At 34.1% G+C, this 22978-nt stretch overlaps 1 protein-coding gene across 3 annotated transcripts in view; it reads left to right on the plus strand.

The window, feature by feature from the left end:
- Positions 1 to 5120, plus strand: part of HNF4G (hepatocyte nuclear factor 4 gamma) — a 173156-nt gene extending 168036 nt beyond the window's left edge. For 2 of the 3 annotated variants that reach the window (XM_072604919.1, XM_072604916.1), the window contains exons 8-10: positions 60 to 296; positions 1290 to 1412; positions 4173 to 4392. In XM_072604919.1, coding sequence (XP_072461020.1) covers positions 60 to 296; positions 1290 to 1412; positions 4173 to 4294 — 482 coding nt within the window. In that variant the 3' untranslated portion in view covers positions 4295 to 4392. Of the gene's footprint in view, positions 1 to 59; positions 297 to 1289; positions 1413 to 4172 lie in introns of all 3 variants that reach the window. The other variant, XM_072604917.1, reaches the window with a different exon arrangement.
- The last annotated feature ends 17858 nt before the right edge of the window (positions 5121 to 22978 follow it).

A 22978-nucleotide genomic window follows, 5' to 3' on the forward strand; every position in this document is an offset into this window, starting at 1 on the left:
TACTGACTTCCTTTCTGTAGTTTCGATTTGATCATTTCTTTCTTTTTCTGTTTTTTCAGATGCAAAAGGATTAAGTGATCCAGTGAAAATAAAGAACATGAGATTCCAAGTCCAGATCAGCTTAGAGGACTACATCAATGACAGACAGTACGATTCCAGGGGAAGGTTTGGAGAATTGCTTCTGCTCCTGCCGACCCTGCAGAGCATCACTTGGCAAATGATTGAGCAAATACAATTTGTCAAACTCTTTGGGATGGTTAAAATTGACAATCTACTTCAGGAAATGCTACTAGGAGGTAAACATATTTTAAATTTTCTATTTCTATGACACTCATTAACACTGTATTAAGTACTTATGAATTAGTATGCCCTCTTTATCTTTTGGAAATATATATTTTACTCTTTAAAGTCTCCGTGAGCACTCTTTCTTTCCTTTTGCAATGATATATGTAACTTAATTTTCATGTTTTGAAGAAAGCTTTATGATTGTCTAGGGACAAAGATATTTGAAGTACATGAGTACTAGTTATGTCACCTTTGCTCCACATGGACGCTTTTCACAATGGACGCATGCTTCAAAACATGGTCGCTGTGATTAACTTCTCTTTCACACTGCCACCAAAAATGTTAGAGTTTTTCCTTTGGATCTTTGCTTTGTTAATTCGCAACATTAAAGACATTGAAATTACAATACCACATAATAAGTTATTATAAATACATTTAAAACAATCCAATGCATAGCATGAATTATTAATCAGTCACTGAAAGGAGAACAAATAAAACAGATATCGCATCAGTGCATTTAATGCAAGGAGTTATTTAAGATCCTTTAAAAAATGTCTTTATTTTGTTCTAGATTAAATTCACTGTAAAAATTCCTTCCTCCTTTATTATTTTCTCCTTAACTTTATGTGATGTTTATGACATATGCTTATTCCAGAGTATAAAGGGCTCATGATATTAGGATTATGTCAAATGTTACTAACCAGAGACTGGTGGTTCTTAGAATTCCCTTAATGGCAAGCAAGCTCCATAATGATTCCAAGAAAAAATACACAAAGCCCTTTATTAATATAAAGCATTGTAAAATACAATAGTAATTTAAGCAGTATGCAGTGAAAGCAGGCATTGTACTTAAAATGGTAGTGTTCCCATCAATTTATTATTAAATTTCCAAAAGGCAACTTGCAATAGCAGAATTATCTGAAATGCCAATAAGAATATTTGGTCCAACGTGAGCTTGCTCTTCAGAAATATCACTAACACTAGTATGTTAATTATATTCTTAGGTGCTTCTAACGATCCTAGCCATCTTCATCATCCTGTGCACCCTCATTTATCCCAGGATCCATTAACCGGGCAGACTATACTTATAAGCTCTATGTCAGCTCCAGTACATACAGAACAGATCTGTAAGTAATAAGTGAACATCACGGTATCTCCTAATCTTTTGGCCTGTTAATTCTTTGCGTTTGGTGAAAAGAGCTCAGACGAGGGGAAAATAAACAAACTTGTTTTCTGGTCTCTCTTTGAAGATATACTGGCAATGGCTTCTCCAGCAAGTCAGTGAAATTTGCCTATTATAAGATGACAGTGAGGCAACCTGCCCTTTTCTAACTGACATGTTTGTTATGAGAAGAAAATAAGACAATATGAAAATACTTTGAAGCTAAAAGTACCTCCTCAATACAATGATTCATTATTACATATTTTCATCTGATCTGAACACATTATATCTATAGAAGCCATAGGAACCAATCACATTACACTATTAATGGGATAGCATTCTTCTAATTTTGTGCCAAATGTCATAACAAGTATCTTCTTCTGAATCAGTGCCATGATATGACTAATTCCAAATTCCTTACAATATCCAAACGGTATATGTCAAATTGCCTTTGTTGCTGAAATAAATGGTTTTATCTTAATGTTTCCATTAATATAAGTACTATTACTTCTAAAGTCATGGTACCAAGTAGTCAATTTCAATATAATTTAATCATAATTCTTAAAAGATAACAATTTTAGAAAGTATAAGGCATCAGTAGGTCTTTAGAGTAACTTAGAAATATTAATTTTATTTCATCTTTCCAAGAAATATATCAGTTTCTGCATTTTGTGTGCAACTATATTTTCCCTATAATTAAAAAAACCAGTCTTCTACTTTCTGAAAACTCAGTCTAGCATTCTAAAAAAGATCTAAGCTTCACTTCTCTCCTTTCTTTTTCTTTTCTTACAAACTAATATTTGATTAGAAGATCACTTTATATCGTATTTGTTCACTTGAATTTTTTTTTTTTGGTTTTGTGCTTTTGACAAATTAAGAAACTGATTTAACTTAAAATTACATCTGGATCTCATACATATACATGTTTCCCAGGACTCCATCAGACATCATATTGCCACCAAAGTCATAAATCCATAGATGATTGCCAGAATGTAAAATAAGGCCTCTAACATATTATCTATAGTTTTTAAATAGCCAGTGATGACACACTTAAAAATAATAGGGAATTCATTTACTAAGGTTAACAAAGAAGTCAGACTTTGTTAAAGAATGAGTGTCTTCTATTTTTTTTCTGTTTTAGTAGCACATAATAGCAAATTATTAACTGATTTTACTACTTCTGTCTTTGACTACAAGGTATCAGGCAACGAGGCATTTTTTTTTTTCAGATTCTAAATTCATTTCTTAGTATCTGGAGTTGAAAGAGACTTTTGAGGTCATCTAGGATGACCTGCTCATTTTATAGATGAGGGAAGAAAAGCTGAAAGGACTTACCCACAGTCCCACCTAATTAGGAATAAGGGAGCAGAGACAGGTTCTGTCACTCGAGAGCCCATGTTCTCTCCTCTGCGCCAAGTTCTGTTCTCTGTTGAGTGGTGGCCGAGTCAGGGTGACAGAGTCTATACTTTTTGTCTCCTATCATCAGTAACAAGAAATGACTAGGAGGAATTCATTATAAGTTACAATGATTTATAAAGCCTCTCGTAATTCATCTTTACCTAGAGAGAAAATATCATACAATGGAAAAATCAGTTATACGTTGTTTCAAAAGAAACACAGATACATTTATTCTGGAAAGATGGGAGAAACCAGAATAATGTCATTCTTCTTAAATGCTTTAATGAATGGATATGAATCATTTGTGGCTTAGTTGAATGCTTTTTCATACAAAATGACTTCCTGGGACCTGAAAAGCTGTGAGGTCTAGAAGAATGATGCAGACCTGCGATAAAATCTGGCCTTACACACTTACTACCTGTGTAACCCTGGGCAAATCACTTAACCCTATTTGCCTCAGTTTCTTCATCTGTAAAATGAGCTGGAAAAGGAAATGCCAAACCACTGCAATATCTCTGTCAAGAAAACCTCAAATAGGGTTGTAAATCGTGGAACAGAACTAAAATGACTGAATAGTTAGTAGAATGAGAAAGGGCTTTTAGTTAGGAGAGCTGAGTTTAAATTCTGCCTCAGACAGTCAACAGTTGTATGACTAGTTGAGTCATTTCAACTTCAGAGGCTCAGTTTCCTCATCTGTAAAATGAAGGTAATAAAATTTGTACTCTTTAACTAGTGAGTCGTGAGGAAGTACTTTGCAAATCTTAAAAAAGCATAGAAATGTAGCTTATTGTATTAGCCTTTTTGTAGGCTGGTCATTTCCCATTTTCATTGTTAGCTCACTAAACAAACACACTTCATGTCTGAACTATTAAAAATTGTGAATAATAATCTAAATGAATATTTCATTATATGAATTTTTTGATTAATGCAAAGATGGAAAATAGTTGTTTAAGATTATAAGCTCCTATGATTTCATGATTGTTCACATGACAAACTTCTTCTACATGAGGTACACAGTATTAAATGCATTTTTATGTCATAAAGAATGTGAAAGTTAAGATTCATAATATGACTTTTATTTTGACTTCATAATTTTTTTAAGCTATTGATTCCTATAAGTTTGATAGAGTCAAAAGACAAATAGCTTTCATTTTTCAAATTTCCACATTATGCAAAATCTTTCCAGGTACTTTTACAAAAAAATATATTTTCATATATTGAAATAGTCCTGAACAATGTGCAATGTTATGACATGTTCCCAAAATATTATCAATATTCCCAATTAGTTTTCTTGAACAAATTTTTGTTTTGTTTTGTTTTTTTACAGCCACTCCTGAAACTCCACTACCTTCCCCACCACAAGGCTCTGGACAAGAACCGTACAAAATGCCCACAAACCAGGCTTCAGTCATTTCACATCAGTCTATCCCCAAGCAAAAGCAATTGTGATAATACTTGTTGAATTTTATTTTTTTTTAACATGCACTGCTTAAATGTGAATTGATAGGTGACGTTAGAAATATCTCAGACTAGTGATTAAGGCTAACCCTCGGCCGAAGGATTATGGTGCTGTTTTAAGAAGGTTTTCTATTATCTATTTTTTTTTAAACTTTGAAAGCTTTAAGACACAAAGTAATAATACAATTCTGAGTTTGGATGTAACGTTTTAACTTGGTCTTAGTTGTGTATATTTTCTCACTGCCCTTACACAGTTTGGGGACTAGTTAAATCTGATATACCACTTGCAGATACTTTCCTAATATTCTTTTAAATCTGTAAATAATTTCTTCATAGAGACAAGATGCAGAACTAAGTGTACTTTTTTGCTGTGAATAGTCGACTAGAAAACCTCAGTTAAAACACGAACCAAGGCTTGATAAATTATAAACTTGTAGATTAGTAAATACAGCAGTTATTGTATAATGGAGCTAATTGCATTTGAAAATGTAACTTGTAGGCATTGTTTAACCTTGAAGCATATCTTTGACTCAACAGTTCCATGTATGTGATTCGAAAACATCTTTTGCTAGGTTTAACTTGTTTGGATAATTCAAGAAGCATAATTCATTCACCTAAAAAAATTCAAAGAAGCATGGGAACATGAAATACTTGAGCTATACTATATGTATATATGTATGCACATGCATGTGTATATGTTTTCACTGATAAATGAATGAGCCATAGCATTATTTGTATTTTTTAACACATTTTTAAAAAACAAAACAAAACATACTATTCTGCTCTCTAGGAAAAAAAAAAAGGAAAGCAAAAGAAGGAAATACCTGCAGTGATTTGGAGAAATTTTAATAGAGAAACCCATTCAGTTCAGTAGAATTTCAAATAGCACATGGCAAGGAGCCTAAGTGAATCCTGTACCTATCAAACCAAGCATGGTGCAGTTTCCAGAGATAACTGATTGTGCTTTTCTATTATATGAAAAAAAAAAATTCTTGCCCTTTAATAGGACAATTCAAAATGTTTACCTTATGCATTTAGTTATCATTAAAATTTAGTCTTTATCATGACTGCAATAAAGAGTAAGAAGACGTTACTGGGTTGACACCAGAAACAATTTTCTACCTGTCAGTTTTCAAGCCCAGTCTGGGTTAGCATGAAGGTTACAGAAAGAAGGGACTCTGGTGATTCCATTGCTGTGATTCTCTGAATGGGTTCATTCATATATCGGCTAACTCACTGGCTCTTAAAGTGGAATTCAGTTTTAGAAAGCAGAAACCTTAAAAGCTCAGAGTGATTTCAAAGAAATCCACAAAATGCCTTTAAATGATATGTATCGCCCTTTGTGGATTGCTAAGTATATCTGTAAGGGTAAGAGGAGAAAAATTATCTGAGCTTGTAACTTTTGGATATTTGTTTTTAGAGTGTTTCCTTTTTATATGTATAAGGATTCTTTGATCTATTTAGGTGGTTATGCCTTTTTGTTAATTTTTGATTCTTTTTTTATACTGTTCTCTTTTTAAGACACGTTAGAATGTGACTTAAATATGTAATATGGAAAATTTTTTTAGTATATTATATAAACATATCCAGATAAAGTTACCAACCATCCACACTATTGAGCTTATAAGACTGGGTTTTCACAACTCAATCTCATCAGGGAATATATATGATATAATATTTTTATATACTGAACTGCCAAAGTGAAAAGGCTAGGCATAGACACATTAAAGGTTTCAGGATATTTTCAACTTATAAATAAACAATGTTATCTATTTTATACAGTGAAAACTCTTTTCATATAATGAAAATGAATAATTTATTGTGAAATGTTGATTTATTTTATAAATGTAAAATTATTTTTATAATTTACCTTGTTAAAAATCAAAAATTACTAAATTTGTTGTGTTAAATTATAGTGAAATAAAAACTTTTCTCCCAAATTGTGATACCATGTTATTTCACTAAGTTTTCAGAATAAAAAGAAAAACAGCAAAAAAGAAATGTCTCAAAGGGGCTATTTTTCAGCTAATATAAACATTGTTATAACTATGAAAATTTTAATCTTTTTATATGCTCACATGGAGAAATATATGTCATGATCTCTGATATTAGTTTTGTCAGGTGTGAGGAAAATGAATTAGAAAATTCTAAATCACAGTATTGAAAATCTATGGAAATCACATAAACCTATATGTATTTCAATAATCCATTTAAATTTCATTCTACAAAAGCCTATAGCTTTGACTAATATTTTAAAGGGATTTCAGTTTTTTGAATGAATATCCTAGAAATACTTTGCTTCTGTATGGTTATAGCATCATGTGTTTAATTGGTTAATTGTGAATGTTCTCTTCCTTCCAACAGTATCCTGGCTGACCTCATTCTAACAATTTCTTCTACTATTAAAAAGAAATCTTAGCACATATTTAGGCTTTATCTCTTATTAGGATGAAAGTGTTTATTCCTTTAGTTATTTTACTGATACAAGATTCGTCCCAGTCCATAGAGTTAATCTAGAAAGTGATAAGAATGATGGCATGTGCCTCCTTGTGTTTTCCTGTGGCTAACAGGTAATGGGACAATATAAAAAAAATACACCTTTAAAACTGTGTTTGACTAGGGAAATCTCATTGCTCAGCAATGTGTGGCTAAAAGTTAGTTATGACCATTGATATCTCAACCAAAATGTAGAAGTCACAGTGCCAAGTAAAAATGCAATGGCAAAATGAAACAGCACCTCCTCTTACGAAGCATGTATACTTTAACACCTCAGAACGCATTGGTAAGTAGTTGGGATGACATGAGAGCCCTTTATGGAGAACATGATAGTATGGTGGAAAGAGAATGGGATTTGGGCTTATGGTCTGACTTGGACATTTTCCAGTTATGCAAGCTATTCAATAGATCATTTAACCTACTGAATCTCAGTTTCTTTATCTGAAAACAACTCAAGAGAAACAAATACAGACACATTATCAATAGCAATAGTCCAGAGGATCTTTGGCCTCATTATCCTCTTCAGTGATACAAAACACAAAACACTTATACTAGCACATTTTGTAATAGTAATCCATGTCTTCTGATAAATTCATTACAGTTGGTCCACCCAATATGATTGTGATCTTACTTCTGTTTTCTTGAAGTTGAGAGGATATCAATGAAATATATCATATGCCCTCTTGTGGGAGGGCACTTCTTGTGGGACCAGCCATCTTTTCTGCTCATATAATTCCTTGATGATATCCTTTACACTAACCTCTCATAGTTCCTTGTATGTAATATGCTCTAGCCTGTTCACTATACCTTGAGCCTTTCCATGTTGCCCTTTCGGTGATACTTAATTTCAGTTCTTCAGAGAATTGTGTGATTCAAAGACATGCAACAGTGTTCTAAGAATGTGGGTATTAAAAAGACAGACCTTTTTCTTGTCATCATAATAACTTTTCAATTTCCCAAAGTCAATACATTTCTGTTCTCTTCTTTCTGCAATTTATGTTTATTTGCATTCTTGGCCATATACACCTTCACACACATATGTGTATACTCACATGCATAGCATGCATATATGTATGTATACATACAACATACATATGTGTGCACACATGTATATATTTGGTATTTGGCATATCGATTAGACACTAATGTACCCATATTCATATATACAGATTGATGATATAGATATTACATTAGTAATATATGCACACACTATACACTTAGGCATATCTATATATCTATACACTGTATATTCATGCACACATGCACAGAATATAAAGATTTACAAATACATATGTGTACATATATATCCACATGTAGAGAAGTAAATATATGCAAAGCTCATTATGTGGTGAATAGCTGGTACAAAGCTGTGATAACTATACCAGAAGACTACAATAAGATTGTGCTAGCACATTCTGATATTCCACTGAGAAGTCTATGGAAATTAAAGTCTATTGTTGGAATGGTTCTACAATATCAATACAGATTCTTAAACAATATGGCTTTTTCTTTGTTATTGCACATCATGACAAAGGAGAAGAAACACCTGATATTGAGTCAGAAGACCTTAGATCTGATCCCAGCTGCTTGTCTTGCTGTCTGTGTCATGCTGGGAAAATAATTTCACCTATGTGGGATTCATTCAGTAGCATCATCTCTGAAAGGAAGTAATTCACATAGATTTTTGCTAAATTTATCCCTGTTGTTAAATTTCTGAAATCCTCTATTCCACAGAAAAGTAGTTGCCTCTTCAAGGATTTTGTCATGATGTGCAATCATAATCACAGAAGGCTAGTGATGTGAGATATCTTAGGGCTATGATCAATATTCCTCATTTGGCATGAGAGGAAACTGGAAACTAGGAACATAAAGTGACTTGCTCAAGATCACACCCCTATTAAGTATTTTTGTGTAATCTGTAAACACAGTGAATCACACAATTCAACAACTGCTTGACCTAACTGAAAATCTTTCTTTGTTGGTAATTCCAACACCACCAAATGGCCTTTCCACTAGGTCATTAAGTGACTCAGCATAGGCTTTGAGGAAGAAAAAAAAAAGATAGAAATTGAGCAACAGTAGAAAGGCTGAAAGCTCTTGTTTTGTTCTAATAAGCACATCAAGGACACTGATTTAGGGTGGCACAAAATGATCAATATAAGAAGATGATACTAGATGTTCTGGTTCACCTTTCTCTTATTTCACTCAGATTCCTAGCTATAGCAAAAGAATTTTAGGCCTTCCAGATTTGGTTTCATGCGTTCATCCTTTGTTGTTCTCATAACTTAATAAGAAGTATAATAGAACTATCTAAAACTGGAGTGTATTACCTTGAGAGGAAAGAGATTTATCCTCATTACAGACCTTCAAACACAGGCTGGATGACCATCTATTAGGTAATAAATTTCATTCTCATCCAGTTATAAGTTTCACTACATGGCCTTTGGTTTTATCATTGTGATTTTGTGAAAATTAGAGCAAAGCACATGATCACAAAATTTTAGCATTGGAAGAAAGCACACTGACATCTGTTTCAACCTATACCTGAAAATAATCCCTACCGTAACATATACAGCAGGTGGTCATAGAGCCACTAGCTAGAGACCTTCAGTAAGAGAGAATTATACATTCCGCATACATTCAAGTGTTTCTCATATAGCAGGGCCCTACACCATCTGATTGTCTTTTCTTGAATATCCTTAAGTTTAATCAGTGACCTTTGTAAACTGTGGCACCAAGAACGGATCATGATAGTGCAGATATAATCTGGCCAAAGCAAGTACATAGGAATGATACAGTGCTGTGTTGGCGTTGGCTCATACTATCTCATATACTACCTCCTGAGCCAGCTGCTTCTTCATTAACATTCTCTCCCCTCATTTTTATTCTTCTCAAACAACCAAATGAAATGCAGCCAATATCCATATTGGAATGCAACCAAAGAAACAATGAGGAAACCTATGGTTTCCAGCCTCTTGTTCAAACTTTGTAGCAGAAATACTTTCTTGATTCCTTCTGGCAGTTTCCTCCATGCCTACATAAATATCTGTGACGAAGATAGTTGAATTAGCTTATCAAAGTAGGCAGTGGTAGAGATAACAATCAAACCAAACTTCTCAGATTCCATATCCATATCTAGGTCATGAGTTAGATAGAATTCAAGTCCATAGAAACAAAAAAAAGTAGGTAAACTTTCCTACCCTAGGGGCATTTGGCAGTTAGTGAATCATGCGACTTAATCTTTTATAGGCTTCATTTTAACTAGGTCAGTTTTATATCAAAACTAGCATCAAAGAAGTGAAATGATATTTTGACAGCCTTTCCAGCAAAGGACAGAGCCAGCCCCTGACTCAGGGTCTTCATCCAACTCAATTAATAAATCAATGAGCACTCCCAAAGTGTCTACAGTGGACAAAGTATTGGACTGTGCATGGAAGGATAATTAACATAAATGATGCAAGAATGCCTTGTTTGATTAGTTCACTTTTAAAATGTGTTATTGTTGTTGTAATGAAAATAACAAACATCAACAAACATAGGCATCACAGACATTTTAAATTCAAGGGAGAAAGTCAAATTCATAGTCTTTCTGCCAAGAGGAGGGAAGCCTGCTTTATCATCAGCTTTCTTTTCAGACTCTTCAAATTTTTTTTGTTCTTCAAGACAGAAGGACAGGCTCTCAGTATTTGATTTCCAAGAAACAAGTTCACTTATATAAAAAACTTTAATATTATTTTAAAAACCTGCTTAGATATAATCCACTGGACTCACATGGACCATGTTCAATCCTTGAGACAGGTTACAGAAGGTTAATATTTTCCTTTTTAGCTAATTACCATTACTAGGAGATACTCCAGGAAAATCTCCAAATATAGCTTAGATATAGAATATGACAGGCTGATCCAAATGTGGGTTATATGGCCCCAAGTTCCCAATCAAGCATTCCAGGTGGCAATGTGTAAGGGTAGAAGACAGCCTTTATTTCATTACACCAAAAATACGGAAGATGCAAAGAACTTACAGAAGCTCATGAAAGGATGGAGAGACAAATAAAACTTTCAATTATTCCGTAAGCTCAATCAGAAAATAATTAAACCACAAGTTGTTATTTAAATAATGTTTTGATGTCCCTCCACGTCTTTCCTACAGTCTCTCCTGTACCCTCCCCCAAATCACCTAACATCAATACTTCTTTCTTTAGATTACTGCCCAGAAGATACACATAATTTAAGAACTTCTGCAAAAAGAGTCCCTTTTCTTTCAGACATTTACTATTTGAATAATTCATGATAATAGCAGCAATAGTGATGTCAAGATCAACTTCTGTTCCATGCTAATCATCAGTCAGTAACCTATTAAATACCTTCATTGTGTCAGGCACTGTGCTAAGAGTTGGAATATTGACAGTAGTTAAAACACTAAGAATAGCAACAGAACATTAAGAAATAAAAAAAAAATAAGAATACTGCTGTTGAACAATAGTACTCATTGGCATACGTTACTTGAATCCTTAGGTATTTCCACCATCTAAAGTTTCATTAGCTTGAATATTCCTTTTGTGAACAGATTGCAAACCCTGTACAACTTAATATCTTTTCAGAGGTACAGTTATCAAAAATGATTAACTTAGATATTGATGAGCCATATCTACTATATTTTAAATTCCTGCATGTGTATCCCCACTTTTCTTTATATAACTTAGCCTGGTGATGAGCCTTCCTATGGAATTATTCAGGAGACATCCATGTAACTCATCACTGAGATCATTCTCAAACTCTTTCTAGCTAACATAGTAAGCGCTGAAAAATCTTGACAGATTGATTGGTTGAAGGTTCTAGAGCTTATATTCTGCTATCAGAGCCTTTGACAAGTCGTATGCCACAATGAAATGTCAGAACAGGATTTTGACTTATAAATGAGTCCATTTTAGTAAGAATTTTCTTCACTCATGGAACTTCAACCTTTTAAAATTGTGCTTCTAAAGAGGGGAGGAGTAGGAATTATGAAAGTAAATTGATATCACTGTGTTAGACTGAATTTAGAAGAATTTAGATGCGTTAATCAGTTACAGAATATCATAAGTCATGGTATCACATATTGATCTAAAAGGGATCCACCAATGTTATCTAGTCTGAATCCTATTCCTTTTTATTTTACATAGAGGGAAACTGAGAATGACAGAAATTAAATAACTTTAGGGAGCATCTCTATTTGTTAGAAATTTGTGTTGGTTTTTCTTATATTAAGCCAAAATCATCTTCTAATAATTGCATGCATTGATCCTTATTCTGCATTCCTGGGCTAAATAGAACAAGTGTAATTATTCTGTACCATGGTTAGAGTCATAGTCAGATATTATTTTTCTTTTTAGAGTTTCCGAAATCTCACTTAGAATAAAGAACTATTGTAAATTTGTCTGTGTATTTAGATTTTTTTTTTTTGGTAAAGTCCCAGGAAGACATAATATGAAAAGAAATATTGTGGATTCTATCTCCAAAAGAGTCTAAAGTTTTCAATCAATCAATTATCAAGCCTTTATTATTATGTTTTATTTACTACTATGAACCAAGCACAGTGTTAGGCGATGAGGATACACATACAAAGAATAAAACAAGTCCTACTCTTTAGAAACTTATATCTCCCTGAAGAACACAACAAATAAAATGAAAAAAACAGTAATGTGAATAACATTATGAAAGAAATGATATAAAATAACACCTCCCCAAACCTCTGCTGTATAGAAAACAAATTGCCAGTTGAAAGAACTTATAAATATATTTCAAGAGAAAGCATGTATGCATATAATTGCACACAGAATAAGTAATATTTTATTTTTTATAATTTATTTATTTTTATTTTTCAACATTCACTTCTATAAGATTTTGAGTTTTAAATTTTCTCTCCCTCTCTTTCCTCTCCCCTCCTTAAGATGGTATGCAATCTGATATAGGATCCACTTATACATTCATATTAAACATATTTTCACAATAGTCATGATGTAAAGAAGAATTAGAACTAATGGGAGGAAACACAAAAAAGAAGAAACAAAATAAAATGACAAAAGAAAAGGAAAGCAAATAGTATGCTTCCATCCCCATTCATACTCCAAAGTTCTTTTTCTGGATGTGGATAGCATTTTCCATCATGAGGCTTTTGGGATTGGTTTAGGTCTTTGCATTGCTGAGTAGAAATATGTCTATCAAAGTCAGTCATCACACAATGTGACTGTTACTGTGCACAGTGTTTTCCTGGTTCTGCTCATTTCACTCAGCATCAGTTCATATTCTTCCCAGGTTTATCTGAAGTCCTCCTGATCTTCATTTCTTATAGCACTATAGCATTCCATTCCATTCATGTACCACAACTTACTCAGCTCATCTCCAACTGAGGGACATCCTGGAAATTTCTAATTCTTGGCCATCACTAAAAGACCTGATATAAATATTTTTGTACATGTGGGTCCTTTTCCTGTTTTATTATTTCTTTGGGATACAGCCTTAGAAGTGGTATTGTTAGGTCAAAGGGTATACTTGGGGGAGACCAAATTGCACAATGTAAGGGTGCATGGAAGGAGTAAGGGGAAGAGGAAGATAGAGGACAATGTGGCATGTGTCCTGCTCAGGCCAAGGGCTAGTAATGGTGGGAGGTGACTCCTGTGGTCTCTCAGGAAGAGGAGAGTGTTCAGGAGAGTGGAAGAATAGTCAGAAATAGGGACAGAGATTGGGAAAAATGGGAAAAAGAGTTCTTATTTCAGTGGTTAGAGGAGGTGCCATTGATGAATGGTCCCATGGGAAAATATTCATTATACGAGGGAAATGGAAATCTTTCACTGGATTTTGTCTGTGGGGATTTAGTGCTGGAGAGACCATTCTTCATGACTGGTGGGTGGGTGGAATAGGAGCACCCAGAGGAATTTGGGATGTAGGGGAATGGGCAGACATGGACTCAGGGAAGAGATTTTGAGGCAAAAGGGAAAGGACAGGTGACCAGGGAGAAGGAAAACACCAGTGGTGGGCTGCATAGGGATTTTGTCATGGGGGAAGTTTCCTCTCTTTCAGCCATAGGAATTGGTGCTTTTCTGTGAGTGAAACCCAAAGGAAAAGAAGATGGTGGCAATGTGAGGGGAAAGCTCTACAAAGCAGTGACAAAAAACTGATTAGAGGGGATACCCCAAGAATATGTACGTTAAAAGTTCTGGTTTCATGATGAATGTAGAGGACTGAGATGGACTAAATAGAGAAGCCATGAACCAGAGAATGAAAGCTTAGAGTAGATGGGAAGGGAGGATGATAGATAATGAAGATGAGTGAGGGAGAAAAATCTACTCTGGGAAATGGCATAGATCTAATTTTAAAAACTAATGAAGAGGGCAAGTTAAAGGCAATGAAAGTAAGGGGGATTCTACTTGACCAAAGGAGAAGGGGGAAAGGAGAATAATCAAATAACCAGATAAAAGCAGGAAAGAAAAAGGAATTGACAAGAAATAAGAAAATATACATCTATAGATGCCCTAATATGAATATAATGACTATATAATAATTAAATACAAGGTAGTTGGGTTAGGAGGGCAACTGGTACTTGAATCATTCCTCATGTAGAGTATAGTATCTTTGCTGCATTTTTAAGAAAGAGGGGGGATTCCATAAGGTAGAGGTGAGGAAGAAGTATACTCTAGTCATAGGGCCCAGTGCAAAGGTATGGTGACAGGAATGTTAGAGGAACATTAAAAAGGTCATTTTGGCTGAAGTTTAAAGTTCTAGAATGGGAGTATTTTATAATAAGATTGTAAATATTGGGTGGGGTAAGGTTATGAAGGGTTTCTTTATTGGAGATGTGATAGGTAGCCACTACAATTGATTAAGGGAGTCACATGGGAGGAATTGAACTTCAGGTAAATCACTTTTGCAGATAAGGGAGGATGAAATGGAATGAGCAGAGAACTTGAAGTAGGGAGACTAATTTGGGGGTCATTCATTACAATCATGTAGGTGAGAGATGATTGGGTCTGAAGTGACAGCTCTATGAGGAGAGAGAAAGTGTTGGATGACAGAAATGTTGTGGAGGTGTAAATGATAAGATTAAACAAATGACCAGTTCTATAGAGTGAGGAAAATGGGACATAAAGATAATTCTGAGTTAAGAACCAACAAAAAGAAGGGTCATGCTTTTGGCAGAAATAGAGATATTTGGAACATATGAGGGTTCGAGAGGGAAGGCAATGAATCTGGTTCTAAACATGCTGAGTTTGAGATAAATCAAACAGAACAGATATTTTGTAATAGTGGAGGAAGCAAAGCATGCAATACCAGTAAAAATAGTGGATAAGACTAAGTCATAATTACCACATTAATATTGTGAATATACTTGAAACATTTATTTTCTTTAATAGATTAATTCTCCCTCTTCTGCATCCTCTTGACATTGTTGACTTGGTTAGAAAATAATTTCTTCACAGATAATATGAAGACAGACTTCAAATCAGTTTAGTTGTAATCGTTACCATTATGAATTAGTGAAGGCTAAAGGGATGAAGCTTTATGGCATAAAATTATTGACATGCAAAGACTCCTGTCTCTGACATATGTTATCTGTGTGATTATGGGCATATAACTAAAACTCTTAGGACCCTAGGAAACTTCTTAATATTACAAATAACAGATGAAACGTTCATCTATATCAATGAAAGGAATTTCTGAACACAGATTGCCCAACACCAATGAAATCATGGATCCCCAGGCCCCCAAATAGATAGTATATACCAAGGTTTCTTAACCTGGGGTCCATAGATTATCTTTTAAAATATTTTAATAATAGCATTTTAATATATTTTTGTTACTATATGTATTTTATTTGATTCATTCTAAAAGCATTATAGTGATGGGTTCATATGCTTCACACCTGCCAAAGGGGTATGTGACAGAAAAAAGAAAATTCTTGATATTATGTATATATATATATATATGTATATATACATATAATATGATATGGCATATCATTAGCCATCTAAACCTGTAAAAATATGTATAAATACATGAATGTTGCAAATGTAGGCTGTAGTGCCTACCTTAAGCAAAATTAATTAGCAAGTACAAAGAAATCATTTTACTTGTTAAATACTGAATGTGTTTATTTTTCCTCATTTGACATTTTGAACAGCACATATTATGCCTATCTTTTTTCTGCACTAAAATTTCCCCCAGTATTCCTCCCCATCCATCTTCTATGCAGTTATTCTATAAAAGCAATATTTCAAGTAATAGAAAAAGAAGAGAAAAAATGGTAAACTGATTAATACATGAGAAAAGTCCAAAAATGTGTACAAAATAGTTCACATATTGATACTACCTTTGGAAAGAAGTAGCATGGGACTATATCCTCATACCTTTTATTTTTGGAGCCATGCTTATTCTTTATCATTTTGCAACATTCCTTTTTGAGTATTTTTTGTGTTTCCTTTTTGATTTACATTGCTTTCGCATTGTGTATATTCTTTTCTTGATTTTGCTTTTCTGTATCAGTTCATGTAAATCTTACTGTGACTTTTTTCTAGTCATCTTACTTATCTTTTCTTATAAAATGGTCACATTCCATTAAATACAGGCTTTGCAATTTTTTTAGGCATTACTCAATGGGTATCTACTTTGTTTCTAATTTTTTGCTAACAGAAAAAAGTGTTAACATAAATAATTTGATTTGTATGGGGAGTTTCTTCTTATCAAGATGCTACATCAGTTATAAGTATAATTTGAGAATATTTGGGTTAACAAGTCTGGATTTTTTAGTCACTTTTTTTGCATAATACCAGATAGTTTTCCAAAATAGGTGTACTGGTTCACAGTTCCAATAACAACATAACAGTGTAGCTGTTGTACCATAACCTATCCAGTATTGACTGTTCACGTCATCTCTACCAGGATTATTTTCACTTGCCTTTCTCTTATTATTAGAGATTTGGAACATTCTTGCATATGGTTATAAATAGATTGTAATTCGTTTGACAACTGTTTGTTCATATCCTTTGACTTTTTTATTGTTTTCTATTAAGGAAAAGCTTTTGCTTATGTATATATATACACATATGTATGTATGTATACATATGTGTGTGTATGCATGTGTGTATACACACATATGTATGTTTTGAGGAACACTTAGTGGGGATGATGTAGATAAATATCTAGTGAAGAAGAATGAGGCAAGATGACACAGGAACAAAGAACAAGGAAAGAGGTCTGTCATATGTCTAGAGAGAAGGTATACGGAAGATGATATGGAGAGATCAAGAAAGAGGAGCATTAGCCATTAGACTTGGCAATGAAGAGATCATTTGGGAACTTTGGAGAGAACAGTTTCAGTTGGATAAAAAAAAAAAAACCTGACTGCAGAGGAGAGGAGGAGAAACAGTTACTTTATATTAAAACTCAGTGAGTTTAGAGAAGAGATATAGGATGATAACTAGCAGGGGGATTGGATCAATAGAGTGATTTTTAAGGATAGGAGACATGAGTAAGTTCGCAGGAAGCAGGGAAATCTCCCTTAGATAGGTAAATACTGGAGATTTGGGCAAAAGTAGGAATGACACAGGCATGGGTAAGGTTAGTAATTGACTGGAGAAGACAGGATGAAATGTGATACCTTGTGCATTTGAGGAGGTTGCCTTGTCAAAGAAGGGAGGGCCACTTCTTATTGTGAGGAGGAGATAATGGGAAAGGCATGTGAGTGATGTGAAATGAGGACATTTTGAAATATATTTAAACATATTAAAAGTTTATTATATGATCTATTTTATGGAAATAATTTTCTGAATGATATACATTTGAAGCTTCATAACAGAAAATCTTTTTATGCTAACTGCATTTTCTAATATTATATCTTGCTTTTAAAATACAGAGCTAGAGTGCATTTCTTTCTTAGTTATTTTTCTAGATAATATCATATCACCTTTTTGGTCACTTGGGAAATGTTTTAGAGAAATTTCTCTCTTTGAATAATATTCAGACTTTTTTTAAAAGGATTTATGATGAGCCAGATTACCCATCTAACAGAGAATCTAATGAATGAGATGAATAAACTCAGTTTCCCTACCATTTATGAAAATCTTAGAAAGCAATTCCTCTCCTTAAATCCTTGAACTGTGCCTCTAATATTATCAGGTCATAAGTCTAGTTTTGGAAAGGAACACAGAGGTCATCTGGTTCAACCCCTTCCTCACTTACAGATAAGGAAAATGAGACCTAATAAGGTTAAGTGACTTTTCCAAAGTTCTATAGATGATAAGTTGCAAACCTGGGATTTAAACTTCCTTTGTCTGATCCCAAATCCAGAACTCTCTATTATACCATATCAGGAAACAGTAAAGAACGTCACTTAGTAATAAAAGTTTCTAAGCAGGTTGTTGCAGGTGCTTCAAATCAGATGTGTCAAACTTCACAACCCAGTTCTGTCTGAACCAGATTAAAATGTAATTGGGAAAAGTTTAACAAAAGGAATAAATGCAATACTACATAGATAATATCAATCGTGGTTTTCACAGTCAATACTGGCCTCCAGAGATCTGTTTCTATTTGAGTTTGAAACCACTTCTCTCAATAACATAGAAGGATACTATGAATCATTTTAAATTGAACTTTGTGTACATCACAATAATTCCGAAGAGCTTGAAGTATGATTTACACACAATGTAGAAGACTCACTACATATACATAGTGGCTTTGATATCCTGACTCCGAAGAATATCTTGATTAACCTGGATAGGCATAGAATTGGTTATGAAAGAAATCAAGCATAATCAGAAAATATATCATATGAACTAAATATTTCTATACAACTAAATATTTTAAGAACAAGAAAGTAGAAAAGTTGTTTGAATTATAGTAACCTTTAAAATGAAGATATTTGCCAAAATGTATATTTAGTGCATTTAGTATAGGAAAGGCATAAATCAGTTACTGGAAATATTTAGGTTTGCCTAAAATATTATTTATATTATGCAAGTTGATTAAATTTTGAATTTTTTGGGTCATCACATTTTTCAGAGCCAGAGGACATCACAACCCTTGAGAACCAGTACCACATTAGAAAATTAACAAAAAGTGTGGGCCTTCCTACAAATCTTCCCAGGCCCATTAATGGATAGGGAAGATCTTATTAAGAAGCAAAATTATATTAACAATAAGCGAAACTGCATTATCAATACATTATAACATCTAAAATAAGTAAATATACAACAAATTTCTAGTAGTTGAAACTCAATCAACCAGACCAAAAAGACAGAAACATCACTGAAAGACAAAAAACAAAACAAAACAATGTAGAATAATTCTGCCACAGTTAAATATCGCCTACTTGCCTAAATATTCCCCTACTTTTCCAATCCTAATCCACTCATACGCTCTATCACTTAGGACCTGGCAGAACAAGTCATCTCACAATCTTTGTTTTATGATGTATCTGTGGAAGTTTCCTTCCCATCCCTCCACCCCACAGTTTAGTGACTTGTTTTGAATCCATCTAATCCTGCTAGAGGAGGAAAATGTTAATTTTCTACCACCATGAAGAAGACATGAAGTCCAATTTTGTGTGTGTTTGTGTAGGAAGCAATGACAAAAGAACAGGGGTATATCATTAGGAATTGAGCTTCAGTCAATAATCTTCTCACACATTTTACTCTTAAAGGAAAATGACAACTAAATAGAGAATGTAAAAAGATACTAATTCACCACAGTCTCCACAAGTGAAAAGACATAACATTTAATGGAGAAGTAACAATAAGTGAGAACAGAAACTAAAGGCAACATACTGGGAATATGAAAGAAAAACCTGAAAGATAAAACATCTAAAAGAGAAAAGACAGATTTAAACCTAGATCCCAAACAGGTAAACTAAAAGCAAAATTCATATGGACTGAAGTAAGAATGTGTATGAATTTCCTCTTAGGCTATAACACGCTGAACAAATGTTATACATTGAATGAAAATGAAACAAAAATTCCAAAAGAATAAGGCAATTCTTTGATTCCCTTAGTTTTCAGTAACAACACTGAGAAATTCCAAAATGGTTCAAAGGAAATACCACTTTTAGCAAGAAGACTTGAAGGTGGAAATAAAGATGACATCAGAGGTCTTAAAGCAGAAAAAATAAGTAAGACAAGCAATACAGTAGACAACTGAGAACACTCAAAGGAGAATCACTCTGAACTTGTACATGCCTTGAAAAAGAGAATATATTTGAGATGCAAAAAGCATGACAAAAGAAAAAAACTTCAGAGAAGCCAAAGGCAAAAACTTTTAAAGAACACACGCTTTAAATGCAAGCCAAAGCAACTTACCTTTAAGACATGGCACTAAGAAAGGTGATCTTTTCTTTTAAATTCTGAATATTGTACTACGAGAAATAATATGAGAAAACTGCCCATATGGACCTTGAAGTACTGATTTCAAAAAATATTCAAGATTGGAAATGTCAAATTACATAATGGTTAAATTTCACAATTTTAATTTAAAAAATAGAACAATTTATAATAGGCCAGGTAGGAGATATGAAGGAAAGTCTATTCAGAAAGCCCATGATTATTGTATAATTCTGAGATTTCAGAAGAAAGCTCAGAACAGGATAGTCCAGTACATAAAGTAGTATGTATTATGTGCCTACTACATGACAGGCATTGTGTTAGGTACTGGAGAAAAGAAGATAAAAATGAGACACTTCTCTGCCATCAGTAGTTTACATTCTGTAGGGAGAGGAGAGGAATCATAGAAATTTATGTGATAACTGGTTCCAATGTCATGAATTCTATTGGCACAAGTAACAGATTATTTATCCACTCTTTTTTCATTCCCTTGATTTCTGCCTTGAAAGAGAACCTTAGATCTCTTCTGAGGGATATGGGGGGCTAGTGAATATATTTTATTGATTCCCTGACAGATGGTGCTTCAGCTACCTGGGAAGGTTAGACCCTTCTTCACATTGTGTTTATACTCAAGGACCCTATATGAGATTAAGGTACCTCAGGTTCAATAGAAGTCAAATGATACGATCTAAAATATGCTTCAAAATTATGGAAAATCCAAAATATCTCTCGTTTAATTTGTCTAGCCCTTTTCCAATAAGCTCTTCTCAATTAATAACTAATTCATAGAATCCCAGGATAGTATGATTTATTAACACAATCAGGTGTCATAGAGAATACTTGGCTATAAGTCAAGAAACAGAGAGACAATCCAAGAAAGTGATAGATGAGACAGAGTTAAGGAATAAGGACCAAAGGTCAGGAAACTAGCTAGAAAGTGTTGAGTCAAGGAGTGCTGAAAGTGAACTTCTGTCGCAATTATGTTTTGAACGGCCAATTAATTTTCTTTGGTTGGAAAGAACAGGTCAGGCTATAGGCTCCTAATACACATTCAGCACTGTTGTCCAGAGTCAATAATTTAATTCAGTCCAATAAGCATTTATCAATCATATGCTATGTTCTAAATTTTTTTAAAGTTGCAACAGAAAATAGACTCAGCTTTCACATAATTTTAAATTCTTCATTCATACAGAAAAGTAAATAAAAGAAAATTTGAAGAGAGACTGCTAAGAGATCTGGAGATTTAACAAAGCCTTCCTGTAGGGAGATAGATCTGGATGGAACCTCATGGCCAAACTTGTCCAATTCACTCATTTTATAAATGAGAAAACCCAGGCCTAGTTTGATGACTTGCCCAAGGTCACATAGATAGTATCGGAGGTGAGATATTCGCCCAGTTCCTTTGATTTCAGGGCCAGTGTTCTTTCCATCAAAACAATTACAGCTCAGTTTTAAACTTGAAGGAAGCTAGAGATTCTGAGAGGATGAGAAGAGACTGAATTCCAGACAAGAAGGATATTCTATAAAAAAGCAAAAAGGTAGGGGACTGAATGGGGAGGTTAAGGACCAGCAAACAGGTCAGTTGGGCTGGAAAAAGAATGAAAATGCAGATTATAACCTGTGTATAACAGTAGATAAGTCTTGAGATTTACCTGAGCTCAGAGAGAGAGGTTAAGTGATTTGTTCATGATAACATAGTTAATAAGTCACCAAGGCGATATTTGAGCGAGGCCTTCCTAACTCAAAATTCAACATTCTCTCCACTAAACTAAACTGCTTCTCCCTCAAGAGAAGTAAAGTGGCATAAAGTGGCAGAGAGCTCAGTGGACAACTGATGCAGGGTATCAGCAAGCTCTGGTAGTAGGAGATTTAGGCTAGTGTCTATCATGAAAGTTGACCAGTAGGCAGCAAAACTCCAACTTTGTGATTGGGCTTAGGAGGAGGACTCCATTTTCTGGAAAAATTCTTTTGGTATGCATCAGTAACGCAGAGCCTAAGCCATGTGGGAACAGGACCCAAGGAGGAATCAGGGAGAGGTCCACAGTTTCTGGACCTAGAGTCCAAAGCATAGACTTGTTTGTTCAAAGGGTAGTAACACAAAAGTCCAGCTCAGGATTGGGAGTGAGAGAAGCATTGGGACTGATCGGATGATGTTGAACTACCTGTTTTACTTCTCTAACTAAGGAAAATAATTGATTAGAGTCTGTGATAAATATGAACCTACAGGGACACATTATGTACATGTGGCTTGAAAGGCTAAACGCACAAAGAAGCAAGTAACCAAAGAGGTTCATTTACATTTAATTCTACTGGAGCATTGGGTTTCCTTTTTTTTTTTAGAGGAAAGAAATGAAACGAAAATAAACCCCGCATATATACCATATGCATACAACAATGAGAAAAGCCAGCAGTTAACTTTTGAACTAAAAAGAACATGTGAGAGAGGATGTGCGTGGTGAAATGTAAGGGATGTTCCTGTACCTGTTTTGTCCAAAATATGTTCAATCGGATAACTATAGTATTCATCAACTCATTTAGTGAACACCCTGCTGAGGAGACATTTTGTACTGTGGATTTTCAATGTGTCTCCTCACAATAAAAGGGGATAATCTGAAACTGTCTTCCTAAGGAAATGATTATAGTCACCATCCAGAGTGCCATTGGATTTTCTCAGTTCTAGGTGCTAATTATTGCCCTCTCTCTCATTTACACTCATTGGCAAACTCCTTTGAAGGAGTCTCCTCAAAGGATTGACTTTCTCACCTCTGCTAAAACCACTATTATAAGACAAATAATGTTACATAAAGGTTTTTCACAGGCTTCTTGCCCCATGG

Source organism: Notamacropus eugenii, chromosome 4 (genome assembly GCF_028372415.1).
Source record: "Notamacropus eugenii isolate mMacEug1 chromosome 4, mMacEug1.pri_v2, whole genome shotgun sequence".
In the NCBI taxonomy this organism is placed as follows: domain Eukaryota; kingdom Metazoa; phylum Chordata; class Mammalia; order Diprotodontia; family Macropodidae; genus Notamacropus; species Notamacropus eugenii.